We start from the raw sequence: 17,564 nt of genomic DNA on the forward strand, positions 1-17,564 counted from the left end.
TCGATCTCAGTCACACGCTTTCACATGAGAGGTGGCTCTCGTTAAATTGCTTTTCTACAGACCATGGAATTCTCCGGTTGGAACATTGATTCTACACTTAGTTTGACAAGTTTCTACGACCTGTAATATAACTTTTTGTCCAACGTTCAGCTGGACCTGAACGCGCGTTTGGATTTATTTACCAAACACCCTAACAAAATAAGCTATTTGGACATAAATGATGAACTTTATCGAACAAAACATACATGTATTGTGTAACATGAAGTCCTATGAGTGTCATCTGATGAAGATCAACGGTTCATTTTATCTCTATTTGTGACTCCTCTCTCTCTTGCTGGAAAAATGGCTGAGTTTTTCTGTGACTTGGTGGTGACATAATCATTTGTGGAGCTTTCGGTGTAAAGCATTTTTGAAATCAGACACTGGCTGGATTTACAAGAAATGTATCTTTAAAATGGTGCCTAATACTTGTATGTTTGAGAAATTTGATTTATGAGATTTCTGTTGATTTGTATTTGGCGCACTGCAATTTCATTGGCTGTTGGCGAGGGGTTCCGCTAGCGGAACGGGGTTAGCGGAACCCCAGTCCAAGTCCAGCTCGCTCTTGATTATTCTATTGCGATTATTAACTGCCATAACATGCAGTGCAAAGTGTGTGTTCTAGGAAATGTAACCATGTCAAAGGCATGTACTAGTGTCATGGTGGAAGATTGGCACAATACCTGGAAAGCTTTCACAGAGGACCTCGATGGGAGTGTTGCGCTTGGTGTCGCCAATCTTCTGGTATCGCTCTTTCAGGGTGTCAGCCTGCAGGTAGAAGGCACAAATTGAGTCCAAACACACTTTTGCCATATTTTCTCCCTCCCTTCAATCCAATGTTACATTTCGCTTTCCCTCCTCCTAGCCAGTCTTTCAATGACCCACTTTATCGCTCCTGTGCTTCCTTTAGGTGAACATTCCTTCTCGCACTCCCTCCATGAATCACAACTAGTAGCGCATCACACATAGCAAAATGCTTCGCAACAAAAAACAAAAAACATTTTGTGCCTACTGAACATGACCCAGCTGACATCATGCCTAGCTCCCCTACCTTGAGTCCTTGCCACGGCAGACTCCCTCGTAGGAAATACATGAACATGTGGCCCAGGGCTTCCAGGTCATCCCGTCGACTTTGCTCTGAAACAAAAAGGGAGGGGTGTCCGTTTTCAGCGGTGACCAATATATAGCCCATCTACCATACTCCTGTGTTGGAGGTCTTGCTCCACACATCTCCACACGTCAAAAGTTTATTTGTGCCATTTTCTACATTGTAGAATAATACTGAAGACATCAAAACTACAAAAGAAAACATGGAATCATTTAGCATATTTTAGATTCTTCAAAGTAGCCACTCTTTGCCTTGACAGCTTTGCACACGCTTGGCATTCTCTCAACCATCTTCACCTGGAATGCTTTTCCAACAGTCTTGAAGGATTTCCCACATATGCTGAGCACTTGTTGGCTGCTTTTCCTTCACTCTGCGGACCAACTCATCCCAAACCATCTCAATTGGGTTGAGGTCGGGTGATTGTGGAGGCCAGGTTATCGGATGCAGCACTCCATCTTGGTCAAATAGCCCTTCCACAGCCTGGAGGTGTGATAGGTCATTGTCCTGTTGAAAAACAAATTATAGTCCCACTAAGCACAAACCAGAAGGGATGGCGTATTGCTGCTGAAAGCTGTGGTAGCCATGGTGGTTAAATGTGCCTTGAATTATAAATAAATCATTGACAGTGTCACCAGCAAAGTATCCCCACACCACGACACCTCCTCCTCCATGCTTCACAGTGGGAACCACACATGCCGAGATAATCCGTTCACCTACACTGCTTCTCACAAAAACACAGCGGTTAGAACCAAAAATCTAAAATTTGGACTCAGACCAAAGGACAGATTTCCACCGGGCTACTGTCCATTGCTCGTGTTCCTTGGCCCAAGCAAGTCTCTTCTTATTGGTGTCCTTTAGTAATGGTTTCTTTGCAGTAATTCAACCATGAAGGCCTGATTCCCGTAGTCCCCCCTGAACAGTTGATGTTGAGATGTGTCTGTTACTTAAACTCTGAAGCATTTATTTGGGCTGCCATTTCTGAGGCTGGTAACTAATGAACTTATCCTCTGCAGCAGAGGTAACGCTGCATCTTCCTTTCCTGTGACGGTCCTCATGAGCCAGTTTCATCATTGCGCTTGATGGTTTTTGCAACTGCAGGAAGAATCTTTCAAATTTTCCAGATGACTGACCTTCAGGTCTTAAAAGTAAAAAGGACTGTCGTTATTCTTGGCTTATTTGAGCTGTTCATGCCATAATATGGACTTTTTACTTTAATTAATAGGGCTATCTTCTGTATACCACCCCTACCTTGTCACAGCACAAGTGGCTCAAACGCATAAACTTCTTTGGGATAAGGGGGCAGCATTTTCACTTTTGGATGAATAAATAGCGTGCCCAGAGTCAACTGCCTCCTACTCAGTCCCAGATGCTAATATATGCATATTATTAGTATTATTGGATACAAAACAATCTGAAGTTTCTAAAAAACTGTTGGAATTATGTCTGAGTATAACATAAATCATATGGCAGGCAGAAACCTGAAAAATCCAAACAGGAAGTGGGAAATCTGAGTTGTAGTTTTTGAACTCAGCCCCTATCGAATACACAGTGGGATATGGGTTATGTTGCACTTCCTAAGACTTCCACTAGTTGTCAACCGCCTTTAGAACGTTGTTTCAGGCTTCTCATGTGAAGGGGAGCCGGGTGGGAGCTGTTTCACTAAGGGGTCTGCCAGCAGCCTCGTTCTCAGTCACGCGCATTTCACATGAGGTAGCTCTCGTTCCATTGCTTTTCTACAGACAATGGAATTCTCCGGTTGGAACATTATTGAACATTTAGGATAAAAACATCCTAAAGATTGATTCTATACTTAGTTTGACAAGTTTCTACGACCTGTAATATAACTTTTTAAACTTTTCGTCCTACTGGATCTGAATGCGCTTTTGGATTTGTTTACCAACCGCCCTAACAAAAGAAGCTATAAATGGACATTATCGAACAAAACAAGCATTTATTGTGGAACTGCGATTCCTGGGAGTGCATTCTGAGGAAGATCATAATGTTATTTATGACTAATGTTGACTACCCAACATGGAGGATATTTCTCTGGCTGGTTTGGGCTCTGAGCGCCGTTATCAGATTATGCTTCTTCCGTAAAGTTTTCTAGAAATCTGACACAGCGGTTGCATTAAGGAGAAGTGTATCTAAAGTTCCATGCATAACACTTGAATTTTCATCAACATTTATAATGAGTATTTCTGTGAATTCATGTGGCTCTCTGCAATATCACTGCATGTTTTGGAACTACTGAACATAACACGCCAACATAAAATAAGATTTTTTTATATAAATATGAACTTTACAGAACAAAAAAAACATACATGTATTGTGTAACATGAAGTGTCATCTGATGATCAAATTTAGTGATTCATTTTCTCTCTATTTGTGTTTTTTTTTCTCTCTAAATGGCTGGGTTATTCTTTGAGTTCCATGTGTGTTATTTCATAGTTTGTGTCCATGTCTGAGTAGGTGTGCCCAAACTTTTGACTGGTACTGTATATCAATCTAACATAGCAAAAAAAGAAACGTCCTCTCAGTCAACTGCGTTTTCAACAAACTTAACATGTGTAAATATTTGTATGAACTTAAGACTCAACAACTGAGACACACTGAACAAGGTCCACAGACATGTGACTAACAGAAATGGAATAATGTGTTCCTGAACAAAGGGGGGGGGTCAAAAATCAAAGGTAAGTCACTATCTGGTGTGGCCACCGGCTGCATTAAGCACTGCAGTACATTTACTCCTCATGGACTGCACCAGATTTGCTGCGAGATATTACCCCACTCTACCACCAAAGCACCTGCAAGTTCCCAGACATATCTGGGGGGGAGGGGAATGGCCCTAGCCCTCACCCACCGTTCCAACAGGTCCCAGACATGCTCAAAGGGATTGAAATCCGAGCTCTTCACTGGCCATGGCAGAACACTGACATTCCTGTCTTGCAGGAAATCACACACAGAACGAGCAGTATGGCTGGTGGCATTGTCATGCTGGAGGGTCATGTCAGGATGAGCCTGCAGGAAGGGTACCGCATGAGGGAAAGAGATGTCATTGCAGGCGTTGAGATAGCCTGCAATGACAACAAGCTCAGTCCGATGATGCTGTGACACCGCCCCAGACCATGACGGACCCTCCATCTCCAAATCAATCCCTTTCCAGAGTACAGGCCTCGGTGTAACGCTCATTCCCGCGACGATAATCGCGAATCCCACCATCACCCCTGGTGAGACAAAACCGCGACTCGTCAGTGAAGAGCCCTTTTTGCCAGTCCTATCTGGTCCAGCAACAGTGGGTTTGTGCTACAGGTCGACCGATTATGATTTTTCAACTTAGATACCGATTATTGGGAGGACCAAAAAAAGCCGATACCGATTAATCCAACAATTTTTTTACATTATTTGTAATAATGACAATTACAGCAATACTGAATGAACATTTATTTTAACTTCATATAATACATCAATAAAAATGTAGCCTCAAATAAATAAACATGTTCAATTTGGTTTAAATAATGCAAAAAGTGTTGGAAAAGTAAAAGTGCAATATGTGCCGTGTAAAAAAAGCTAACGTTTCACTTCCTTACTCAGAACATAACATATGAAAGCTGGTGGTTCCTTTTAACATGAAACTTCAATATTCCAAGGTAAGAGGTTTTAGGTTGTAGTTAATATAGTATTTATAGGACTACTTCTCTAAACCATTTGTATTTCATATAACTTTGTTCTTATAGGCACTTTAGTATTGCAAGTGTAACAGTATAGCTTCCGTCCCTCTCCTCGCCCCTACCTGGGCTCGAACCAGGAACACAGACAGCTACCCTCGAAGCATCGTTACCCATCACTCCACAAAATACGTGGCCCTTGCAGAGCAAGGTGCGCACTAAAAGTGTTTCAAAAGTCACTCGCTCTGAGACTTGGGAAATGCACCCAATAGTAGTGTACATTGTTTTTATACTGTTAGCTGGTTTTATACTGCTAGCTAGTTGGGTTGGTAGCTATCAAATAAGGCTTTTGGTTCATACTTTGGCTCAATTTCCAGACTTGTGGAGGTCTACAATTTTTTTTCCTGAGGTCTTGGCTGATTTCTTCAGATAGGGGCTATCGACAGTGATGAGAGCACGCCAGAGGATGGATGGATGAAGAGCTGGTAAACCGAAGGAGGAAGGGAAGAAAAGGGAGAAGAGCCAGCGACACCAAGAGAACAAACATTAAATCATTGTTTACTTGAAATTTGAATAAATAATAGGCGTACTTTTGTTTGTTTTTTCCTCTGAAGACATTATCATGTCTAAAATCAGATTACAATTCATTCATTTAGCGGCGCAACCTCTAACAAGCTAGCCATTACACATCGGTTACACCAGCCACAATCTCGGGAGTTGATAGGCCTGAAGTCCCACCTGGCCAACATCCAGTGAGATTGCAGAGCGCCACATTCAAATACTCATTATAAAAATTCCGGGGGAAACAAACAACAGATTTTACATAGGTTTAAAGATTAACTTCTTGTGAATCCAACCATGGTGTCAGATTTTTAAAATGCTTTACAGCGAAAGCATACCTTACAATTATTTGAGAACATAGCCCAGCAGACAAATCATTACAAACAGTAACCAGCCAAGCAGAAGAATTACACAACTCAGAAATAGAGATAAAATGAATCCCTTACCTTTGATGATCTTCATATGGTTGCACTCAGAAGACATTAATTTACTCAATAAATGTTCATTTGGTCGATAGTCTCTTTATATCCAAAAACCTCTGTTTTGTTCAGTAATCCACAGGCTCAAACGCACTCAAAACAGGCAGACAAATCCAAATTGTATCCGTAAAATTCATAGAAATATGTCAAACGATGTTTATATACAACCCTTAGGTTGTTTTTAGCCTAAATGATCTATAATATTTCAACTGGACAATAACGTCGTCAATATAAAAGGTAAACAAGAAAGGCACTCTCGGGATTGCGCATGAAAAAAACTGACACGGCAGGGTCCACTCATTCAGACCGGTCTTACTCCCTCATTTATCAGAATACAAGCCTGAAACAATTTCTAAAGACTGTTGAAATCTAGTGGAAGGTATAGGAACTGCAATTTGAGTCCTAAGTCAATGGATACTGTAATGGCATTGAATAGAAAACTACAAAACCCCCCCAAAAAACTACTTCCTGAATCAGTTCTGTTAGACACAGACACTATTTTAACGGTTTTGGAAACGTTAGTCTTTTCTATCCAAATCTACCAGTTATATGCATATCATATCTTCTGGGCCCGAGTAGCAGGCCGTTTAATTTGGGCATGCTTTTCATCCAAAAGTCCGAATGCTGCCCCCTACCCTAGAGAAATGAATATGGTCGAATCCAGAAACTATCATTTCGAAAACAAAAAAACGTTTAATATTTCAGTGAAATATTGCATATACCCTGACTCTGCGGGCAATAAACGCAAGAGAAGTGACCATTTCACCTGGTTAATATTTCCTGCTCACCTGGATTTCTTTTAGGTCATTAATATGGTCGAATCCGGAAACCATCATCTCTAAAACAAGATGTTTATTCTTTCAGTGAAATATGGAACCGTTCTGTATTTAATCTAAGGGGTGGCCTCCATTAGTCATAACATTGAAGGTTGTGCAATGTAACATATTCATAATTACGTAAAATTCTGGCAAATTAGGCAGCTCAAACTGTTGCATATACCCTGACAATTTCACCTGGTTAATATTGCCTGCTAACCTGGATTTCCTTTAGCTAAATATGCAGGTTTAAAAATATATACATCTGTGTATTGAGTTTAAGAAAGGCATGGGTGTTTATGGTTAGGTACACATTGGAGCAACGATACGCACTGCATCGATTATATGCAACGCTGGACACGCTAGATAAACTAGTAATATCAACTATGTGTAGTTAACTCGTGATTATGATTGATTGATTTTTATAAGATAAGTTTAATGTCAGCTAGCAACTTACCTTGGCTTACTGCATTCGCGTAACAGGCAGTCTCCCCGTGGAGTGCAATGAGAGGCAGGTGGTTAGAGTGTTGGACTAGTTAACTGGAAGGTTGCAAGATTGGATCCCCCGAGCTGACAAGGTGAAAATCTGTCGTTCTGCCCCTGAACAAGGCAGTTAACCCACCTTTCCTGGGCAGTCATTGAAAATAAGAATGTGTTCTTAACGGACTTGCCTCGTTAAATAAAAAGGTGTAATTTATTTTGGTGTCCTGAAAAAGGGACATGTTCGTAACTGACTTGCCTAGTTACGTAAAGATTAAATAAACTGTGTAAAAAAAAAAAAAAATCTGCCAAATCGGTGTCCCAAAACAGATTTGATTGTTATGAAATCAAATCGGCCATTCCGATTAATTGGTCGACCTCTAGCCCAAACTGCTGCATATACCCTGACTCTGTTGCAAGAGAAGTGTGACAATTTACCTAGTTAAAAGAAATTCATGTTAGCAGGCAATATTAACTAAATATCTAGGTTTAAAACTACATACTTGTGTATTGATATTAAGAAAGGCATTGATGTTTATGGTTAGGTACACGGAACGACAGTCCTTTTTCGCGAATGCGCACCGATTATATGCAACGCAGGACACGCAAGATAAACTAGTAATATCAACCATGTGTAGTTAACTAGTGATGATGGTTTTTTTTATAACATAAGTTTAATGCTAGCTAGAAACTTACTTTGGCTTCTTACTGCATTCGCGTAACAGGCAGGCTCCTCGTGGAGTGCAATGAGATGCAGGTGGTTAGAGCGTTGGACGAATTAACTGTAAGGTTGAATCCCCGAGCTGACAAGGTAAAGATCTGTCGTTCTGTCCCTGAACAAGGCAGTTAACCCACCTTTCCTAGGCAGTCATTGAAAATAAGAATGTGTTCAAGGTAAAGATCTGTCGTTCTGTCCCTGAACAAGGCAGTTAACCCACCTTTCCTAGGCAGTCATTGAAAATAAGAATGTGTTCTTAACTGACTTGCCTCGTTAAATAAAAAAGGTGTCATTTTTTGGGGGTCCTGAAAAAGGGACGTTTCTTTTTTTGCATTTATATACAGTGCCTTTGGAAAGTACTCAGAACCCTTGACTTTTTCCACATTGTTATGTTACAGCCTTATTCTAAAATCAATTAAATAAAATAAATCCTCAATCTACACACAATACCCCACAATGACAAAACGAAAACAGGTTTTTAGAAATGTTTCCAAATGTATTAAAAAGATAAAAACAAATAACTTATTTACATAACTATTCAGACCCTTTACCATGAGACCCAAAATTGAGCTCAGGTACATCCGGTTTCCATCGATCATCCTTCAGATGTTTCTACAACTTAATTGGAGTACCTGTGGTAAATTAAAGTGATTGGACATGATTTGGAAAGGCACACATCTGTCTATATAAGGTCCCACAGTTGACAGTGCTTGTCAGAGCAACAACCAAGCCATGAGGTCGAAAGAATTGCCCATAGATCTCCGAGACAGGATCGTGTCGAGGCATAGATCTGGGGAAGGTTACCAAAAAATGTTTGCAGCATTGAAGATCCCCAAGAACACAGTAGCCTCCATCATTCTTAAACAGAAGAAGTTGGGTAAATAATTGGGTACCAAATGAACCAATCAAAGGAGAGATCATTAGGAAAGAGTTTAAGCGGTACTCTGATAAATAGAGATAAGAAACCTGGTCAGTTTGGTGTTACCCATCCAGGTGAATTCAAAGCACACCATGCCGAGAGGAAAGGAGATCTCAGAGGACATCAGGACGAGGATAGTGACAGCACATCAGTCTGGGGATGGCTATAAAGTAATCTCAAAGGTTTGAGCTCCATCAGTCCACTGTGAGGCAAATAATTGACAAATAGCGAACATTTAACATGACAGCAACTCGGCCTAGAAGTGGACGTCATTTCAAAATTTCAGCGCTGTCATCAAGGCAAAGGCTGGCTACTTTAAAGAATCTCAAATAAAATATATTTTGATTTGTTGAACACTTTTTTGGTTACTACATGAATCCATAGCTGTAATTTCTTAATAATATTGAATACATCAAAACTAAGTAAATTATTATTTTTCATCCCGCATCAATCCACACAACACCCCATAATGACAAAGCAAAAACAGTTTGTGTTCAAATAAAATAAAAAAATCTGAAATATATTATATACCCTTCACTGAGTACTTTGTTGAAACACCTTTGGCAGCGATTACAGCCTCGAGTATTTTTGTTTTATTTTACCTTTATTTAACTAGGCAAGTCAGCTAAGAACAAATTCTTATTTTCAATGACGGGTTAACTGCCTGTTCAGGGGCAGAACGACAGATTTGTACCTTGTCAGCTCGGGGGTTTGAACTTGCAACCTTCCAGTTACTAGTCCAACACTAACCACTAGGCTACCCTGCCACCCCGTATGTATGACGAGGGTTGCAGAATTCCAGGAACTTTCAATAAATTCTGTGTTTTCCAAAAATCCTGGTTGGAGGATTTCAGAGTTCCCTGCTCACTTCTTCCTGATACCGGGAAGCCGCCAACAAGGATTTCAAGAAAACAATGTAATATTGCCACCCTAGGTATGACACTACTGGCTTGGCAAATCTGTATTTGGGGAGTTTCTCCCATTCTTTTCTGCAGATTCTCTCAAGCTCTGTCAGGTTGGATGTGTAGCGTCGCTGCACAGCTATTTTCAGGTCTCTCCAGAGATGTTTGATCAGGAAGCCACTCCTGTGTTGTATCGGATGTGTGCTTAGGGTCATTGTCCTGTTGGAAGGTGAACCTTCGCCCCAGTCTGAAGTCCAGAGGGCTCTGGAGCAGGGTTTCATCAAGGATCTCTGCACTTTGCTTGGTTCATCTTTCCCTCGATCCTGACTAGCCTCCCAGTCCCGGCCGCTGAAACACATCCACACAGCATGATGCGGTCACCACCATGATTCAACCGTAGGGATGGTGCCAGATGTCCTCCAGACATGACGCTTGACATTCAGGCCAGAGATCAATCTTGCTTTCATCAGACCAGAGAATCTTGTTTCTCATGGTCTGAGAGTCCTTCAGGTGCCTTTTGGCAAACTCCAAGCGGGCTGTCATGTGCCTTTTACTAAAGTGTGGCTTCCGATCTACCAAAAAGGCCTGATTGGTGGAGTGCTGCAGAGATCGTTGACCTTCTGGAAGGTTCCCCCATCTCCGCAGAGAAACTCTGTAGCTCTGTCAGAGTGACCATTGTGTTCTTGGTCACCTCTCTGACCTTCCCCGATTTCTCAGGTTTGGCCAGGTCTAGGAAGTCTTGGTGGTTCCAAACTCCTCTCATTTAAGAATGCTGGAGGCTACTTTGTTCTTGGGGATCTTCAATGCTGCAGAAATGTTTTGGTACCCATCCCCAGATCTGTGCCTCGACACAATCCTGTCTCGGGCAATCTACTGACAATTCCAGCGACCTCATGACTTGGTTTTTGCTCTGACATGCACTGTCAAATGTTGGACCTTATATAGACAGATGTGTGCCTTTCCAAATCATGACAAATCAATTGAAGTTACCACAGGTGGACCAATCAAGTTGTAGAAACATCTCAAGGATGATCAATGGAATCAGGACGCACCTGAGCTCAATTTCAAGTCTTATAACAAAGGGTCTGAAAATCAGTTTCTTATTTGTAATAAATTTGCACACATTCCTAAAAAACAGTTTTTTCTTTATCATTATGGGGTATTGTGTGTAGATTGATTAAATATCATTTTTTTCTCACCAATTTTAGAATAAGGCTGTAATGTAACCAAATGTAAGAAATGTCCAGGGGTCTGACTGCTTTCCGAATGCACTGTATGTACACAGGTTACAAAAATCTCAAAGGCAATGCCCGTCAAATTGTAGAGTTCAACCAATAAAATATGAGCGAGCAGCCTATACTGTATCCATGTAAGTACCACTCAGGGAAGTTGAGGCGACAAGCTAAGTTGTGTGGTAGAGTGGAGCAGTACTGTAGCCCTACCTTTTCCTAAGTGGGTGTTAATAGACATGTAGCGGGCGGTCCCCGTGAGGCTTTTGTGTTCCCTGTAGGGGATGTGTTTTTTGGTCTCGGGGTCGATGTACTCTTTGGCCAGGCCAAAGTCGATTATGTGGATGATGTGCTCCTGCTTGTGCCCCTGCCGCCCGATGAGGAAGTTCTCTGGCTTCACGTCTCGGTAGATGAGGTTCTTGGAGTGGACATACTCCATCCGGGAGAGCTGAGGAGTGGAGAAGTGTGTGACAGTCAGATGCACAAGTGGACACACTGGCAAATACAATCAGCACACGCATATAATTAATGAAAATAAGATTCTTTGTCATTTGGATGCTAACTGAACTTACCAGCTGAATAGCCATCATCAAAACGGTCTTAAGAGAGAAGGTCCTGTCACAGAGGTCAAAGAGGTCTTCTAGACTGGGACCCAGTAGCTCCAAAACCATGGCATTGTATTTCCCACATGGCCCAAAGTAGAAGACCTGAGGAAGACCCTCCGCTGAAAGAGAAAGATAGCAGGAATTTGATTTAGAGAGAAGTTCATTTAAACTGAATCCACTTATCAGTTGATAATCATTTGACAAGCATAATTTGGAGTTCAGATTATGCAGGGTGTTCCATATTTTTTTGTATATGCGTGAGGGCGTTGCAGTAGACTTCACATGCCCATTTGATGCTCTACCTGTAATTATAGTGAACAAAAATAATAATAATAATAATAATACGCAACATGAAAGAATTTCATAGATTTTACTGAATAACAGCTCATGAGGAAATCAGTCAAATAAATTAATTAGGCCCTAATCAATGGATTTCACATGACTGGGAATACAGATCTGCATCTGTTGGTCAAAGATTTAAAAAATAAAAAAATAAAAAATTGTCCTCACAGACCTCAGGATCTCGTCATGGAATTTTTGTACATTTAAATTGGCATAGATAAAATGCAATTGTGTTCGTTGCTGTTAGCTTGTGTCTGTCCATACCATAACCCCACTGCCACCACGGGACACTGTTTACAACGTTGATATCAGCAAACCGCTCGCCCACACGATGCCGTACACAGGGTCTGCGGTTGTGAGGCCAGTTAGATGTACTACCAAATTCTCTAAAACATTGGAAACGGGTTATGGTAGAGAATATAACATTACATTCTCTGGCAGCAGCTCTGGTGGCCATTCCTGCAGTCAGCATGCCAATTGTACGCTCCCTCAAAATGAGACATCTGTGGCACTGTGTTGTGTGACAAAACTGCACATTTTAGAGTAGCCTTTTATTGTCCCCAGCACAAAGTGCACCTGTGTAATGATCATGCTGTTTAATCAGCTTCTTGATATGCCACACGTCTTGGCAAAGGAGAAATGCTCACTACTAGGGATGTAAACAAATTTCTACAAAACATTTGAGAGGAAAATGCTTTTTGTGCGCATGAAAAATCTTTGGTATGTTTTATTTTGGATCATGAAACATGGGACCAACACTTTACATGTTGCATTTATATATTGTTTAAATGTAGTTTGTCCTAGTCACATGCAGGACTTCTGCAAATTATAACTACTGCTCGTCTCAGCACTTCACAGGTGGCAACTAAAGAAGGCCCAAGCTGTTAGGTTGGGCTTTGTCATGTCGCAGAGTGTTGTACTGAATTGTATGTTTCAGCCATTGGAGGCCATCTGCTGTATCCATCTCAGGAGGAACAGAGGGGGATGCTGCCCAGAGGAACCTGGGGAAGCTAATAACAAGGGTCATGAAACTCAACTAGAACCTCCAATTTCCATAGCCAGTAGCGCAAAACAATTCGACAGTAGAGGAGAATTTCTGCTAAAATCTATTAAGAACGGAGAAGCTTGCGGCAAGCTGACAAATGCATGGGGTGGAGGGATACAATTTGGGAATTCTAGAGAGGATAAATCTGTTGGGATTACAACCTGACAATAACGTCACTGGTGTGAGGATTCTTGAACGAGCCGAGCCCAGCAACAAAATGAGCGATTTGCCCTCTCAAAAAAGGCTCTGGATGAATACGGTGGGTGAGCTTGTGCATTTATCAGTAGTACAGGAGCGAGGGTGTATTTCAGATGTAGCCCCTTGACCTAGCACATTTGTCACTAATTGTGGTGTCTAGGCTAAAAGTTCCTATGATTACTTAAAGGTTACTTAAGAGTGCTTCGGAAGGACATCACTGAAATGCTTCAACCACCAGGAAAATGAATGATTCCTTATGCGGTTGTGAATTCTGATACACTTCAAGGTCACCCATTTGGAAAAAAAAAACATGGCAGCTCTGTTGACACTGGGCTTAGGTTGATCCAGCAAACTAAATGGCTGCCATTGTTAACCTATTTTGCATTCTGGTCACAAAAAAGATTGGAAGGTTTTTCGGACAAGAGAGGCTAGCTAACTACATAGTATAAGCGCCCCAAAAAGATACCACAGCCTCCTGAGAAACGAAACCCCAAAAATGTTTGGGGTGAAGAAAAAAAAGACGTCAGTGTACAATTTTTTAAATATATATTAGTACCAGTCAAATGTTGACACTTACTCACGCAAGGGTTATTTTTACTATGTTATACATTGTAGAATAATAGTGCAGACATCAAAACGATGAAATAACACATATGGAATCACATAGCAACTCAAAAAAAGGTGTTAAATCAAAATGTATTTTTGATTTTTCAAAAAGTAGCCTCCCTTTGCACACTCTTGGTATTCTCTCAACCAGCTTCATGAGGTGGAATGGAATGCATTTCAATTAACATGTGTTCCTTGTTAATTCGTGGGATGTCCTTAATGCGCTTGAGTCAATCAGTTGCTGTGACAAAGGAGTAATACACAGAAGAGGGTCTATAACCAAATAGGGCTAAGTCCATATTATGGTAAGAGCAGCTCAAATAAGCAAAGAGAAACGACAGTCCATCATTAATTTAAGACATGGTCAGCCAATCCAGAAAATTTCAAGAACAGTCGCAAAAACCATCAAGCGCTATGATGAAACTGGCTCTTTGGTCTGTTGAGTACAAATTTGAGATTATTGGTTCCAACCGCCGTGTCTTTGTGAGAAGAAGAGTAGGTGAACAGATGATCTCTGCATGTGTGGTTCCCACCGTGAAGCATGGAGGTGGTGTGATGATGTGAGGGTGCTTTGCTGGCGACACTGTCAGTGATTCATTTCGAATTCAAGGCACACTTAACCACCATGGCTACCACAGCATTCAGGAGTGAGACGACATCCCATCTGGTTTGCGCTTAGCGTGACTATTTGTTTTTCAACAGGACAATGACCCAACACACCTCCAGGCTGTGTAAGGGATATTTGACCAAGATGGAGTGATGGAATGCTGCATCAGATGACCTGGCCTCCACAAATCACCCGACCTCAACCCAGTTGAGATGGTTTGGGATGACTTGGACCGCAGAGTGAAGGAAAAGCAGCCAACAAGTGCTCAGCATATGTGGGAACTACTTTAAGACTGTTAGAAAAGCATTCCAGGTGAAGAAGGTTGAGAGAACGTCAAGTGTGTGCAAAGCTGTCAAGACAAGGGTGGCTACTTTGAAGAATATGAAAAATATTTATTTGCTGAAAGCTTAATTGGTTACAACATGATTCCACGTGTGTTATTTCAGAGTTGAGATGACAGCACTATTATTCTACAATGTAGAAAATAAAAACAAAGAAAAATTGTTGAATGAGTAGGCGTGTCAAAACTTGACAGGTACTGTATGTATTAGAGGCCAACCGATTATGATTTTTCAACCCCGATGCCGATTATTGGAGGACCGAAAAAAGCTGATACCGATTATAAATCGGACGATTTTTAAATTCTTTATTTGTAATAATGACAATTACAACAATACTGAATGAACACTTATTTTAACTTAATATAAAACATCAATAAAACTCAATTTAGCCTCAAATAATGTAACATGTTCAATTTGGTTTAAATAATGGAAAAACAAAGTGTTGGAGACGGGAAAAGTGCATTATGTGCCATGTAAAAAAGCTAACGTTTGAGTTCCCTGCTCAGAACATGAGAACATATGAAAGTTGGTGGTTCCTTTTAACATGAGACTTCAATATTCCAAGGTAAGAGGTTTTAGGTTGTAGTTAATATAGTATTTATAGGACTATTTCTCTCATTTGTATTGCATATGCCTTTGACTATTGGATGTTCTTATAGGTACTTTAGTATTACCAGTGTAAATGTATAGCTTCCGTCCCTCTCCTCGCCCCTACCTGGGCTCGAACCAGGAACACATCGACAACAGCCACACTCGAAGCAGCGTTACCCATCGCTCCACAAAAGCCACGGCCCTTGCAAAGCAAGGGGAATAACTAAGTCTCAGAGCGAGTGACGTTTGAAACCTTATTAGCGTACACCCCGCTAACTAGCTCGCCATTTCACATCGGTTACACCAGTCATTAGGCTGATAGGCTTGAAGTCATAAACAGCTCTGTGCTTGCAAAGAGCTGCTGGCAAAACGCGCAAAAGTGGTGTTTGAATGAAGACTTACGAGCCTGCTGCTGCAGACCATCGCTCAGTCAGACTGCTCTATCAAATCAGACTTAATTATAACATAACACACAGAAATACGAGCCTTTGGTCATTAATATCGTCGACTCCGGAAACTATCATTTCAAAAACAAAACGTTTATTATTTCAGTGAAATACAGAACCGTTTGTTATTTTATCTAACGGGTGGCATCCCTAAGTCTACATTTACTTGTTACAATGCACAACCTTCATTGTTGTCATATCAACCATGTGTAGTTATAACTAGTGATTATGATTGATTGTTTTTTATAAGATAAGTTTAATGCTAGCTAGCAACTTAGCTTGGATTCTACTGCATTCGCGTAACAGGCAGGCTCCTTGTGGAGTTCAATGAGAGGCAGGTGGTTAGAGCGTTGGACTAGTTAACTGGAAGGTTGCAAGATTGGATCCCCCGAGCTGACAAGGTGAAAATCTGTCATTCTGCCCCTGAACAAGGCAGTTAACCCACCGTTCCTAGGCCGTCATTGAAAATAAGAATGTGTTCACTGACCTGCCTAGTTAAATAAAGGTATATAAACAATTTTTAAAATATATATATAGGCAAAATGGGCGCCCAAAAATACCGATTTCCGATTGCTATGAAAACTTGAAATCGGCCCTAATTAAATCGGCCATTCCGATTAATCGGTCGACCGTTAGTAAGCAAGCACGTATGTATGCTTGTGGATGTTTACAATTACAGCATGTACAGTTGAAGTCCGAAGCTCACATACACTTCAGATGTAGTCATTAAAACTAATTTTTCAACCACTCCACAAATTTCTTGTTAAACTATGATTTTGGCAAGTCGGTTAGTACATCTATTTCACTTATTATTCACTGTATCACAATTCCAGTGGGTCAGAAGTTCACATACACTAAGTTGACTGTGCCTTTCAAACAGCACAGAAAATTCCAGAAAATTGTGTCATGGCTTTAGAAGCTTCAGGTAGGCTAATTGACATCATTTGAGTCAATTGGAGGTGTACTTTGTGGATGTATTTCAAGGCCTACCTTCAAACTCAGTGACTCTTTGCTTGACATCATGGGAAAATCTAAAGAAATCAGTTAAGACCTCAGAAAAAAAATGGTAAACCTCCACAAGTCTAGTTCTTCCTTGGAAGCAATTTCCAAACGCTTGAAGGTACCACGTTCATCTGTACAAACAATAGTACGCACATAAACACCATGGGACCACGCAGCCGTCATACCGCTCAGGAAGGACACGCGTTCTGTCTCCAAGAGATGAACGTACTTTGTTGCGAAAAGTGCAAATCAATCCAAGAACAGCAGCAAAGGACCTTGTGAAGACGCTTGAGGAAACAGGTACAAAAGTATCTACAGTGAGGGAAAAAATTATTTGATCCCATGCTGATTTCGTACTTTTGCCCACTGACAAAGAAATTAGTCTAATTTTAAAATGGTAGGTTAACTTGAACAGTGAGACAAAAAAAATAAAAATCCAGAAACCGCATGTCAAAAATGTTATAAATTGATTTGCATCTTAATGAGGGAAATAAGTATTTGACCCCTCTGCAAAACCCTTGTTGGCAATCACAGAGGTCAGATGTTTCTTGTAGTCGGCCACCAGGTTTGCACACATCTCAGGAGGGATTTTGTCCCACTCCTCTCTGCAGATCTTCTCCAAGTCATTAAGGTTAAGGCTAACGTTTGGCAACTTGAACCTTCAGCTCCCTCCACAGATTTTCTATGGGATTAAGGTCTGGAGACTGGTTAGGCCATTCCAGGACCTTAATGAGCTTCTTTTTGAGCCACTCCTTCGTTGTCTTGGCCATGTGTTTTGGGTCATTGTCAAGCTGGAATACCCATCCACGATCCATTTTCAATACCCTGGCAGAGGGAAGGAGGTTCTCACCCAAGATTTGACGGTA

The 17,564-nt window shown here is 41.0% G+C and overlaps 1 protein-coding gene across 8 annotated transcripts in view; it reads right to left on the reverse strand.

Moving 5' to 3' along the window:
* The window catches only part of LOC135509221 (casein kinase I-like), a 70,008-nt gene that overhangs the window by 16,428 nt on the left and 36,016 nt on the right, over positions 1 to 17,564 (reverse strand). For all 8 annotated transcript variants that reach the window (XR_010450906.1, XM_064929708.1, XM_064929707.1 and 5 more), the window contains 4 exons: positions 11,488 to 11,639; positions 11,129 to 11,363; positions 1,091 to 1,176; positions 723 to 807 (listed from right to left, as the gene is read on the reverse strand). Coding sequence is in view for 7 of the 8 variants with exons in the window: in XM_064929708.1 (XP_064785780.1) it covers positions 723 to 807; positions 1,091 to 1,176; positions 11,129 to 11,363; positions 11,488 to 11,639 (558 nt within the window). In the remaining variant the exon portion in view is untranslated. The remainder of the gene's footprint in view (positions 1 to 722; positions 808 to 1,090; positions 1,177 to 11,128; positions 11,364 to 11,487; positions 11,640 to 17,564) is intronic.

Source organism: Oncorhynchus masou, chromosome 22, assembly GCF_036934945.1.
Source record: "Oncorhynchus masou masou isolate Uvic2021 chromosome 22, UVic_Omas_1.1, whole genome shotgun sequence".
Taxonomy (NCBI): Eukaryota; Metazoa; Chordata; class Actinopteri; order Salmoniformes; family Salmonidae; genus Oncorhynchus; species Oncorhynchus masou.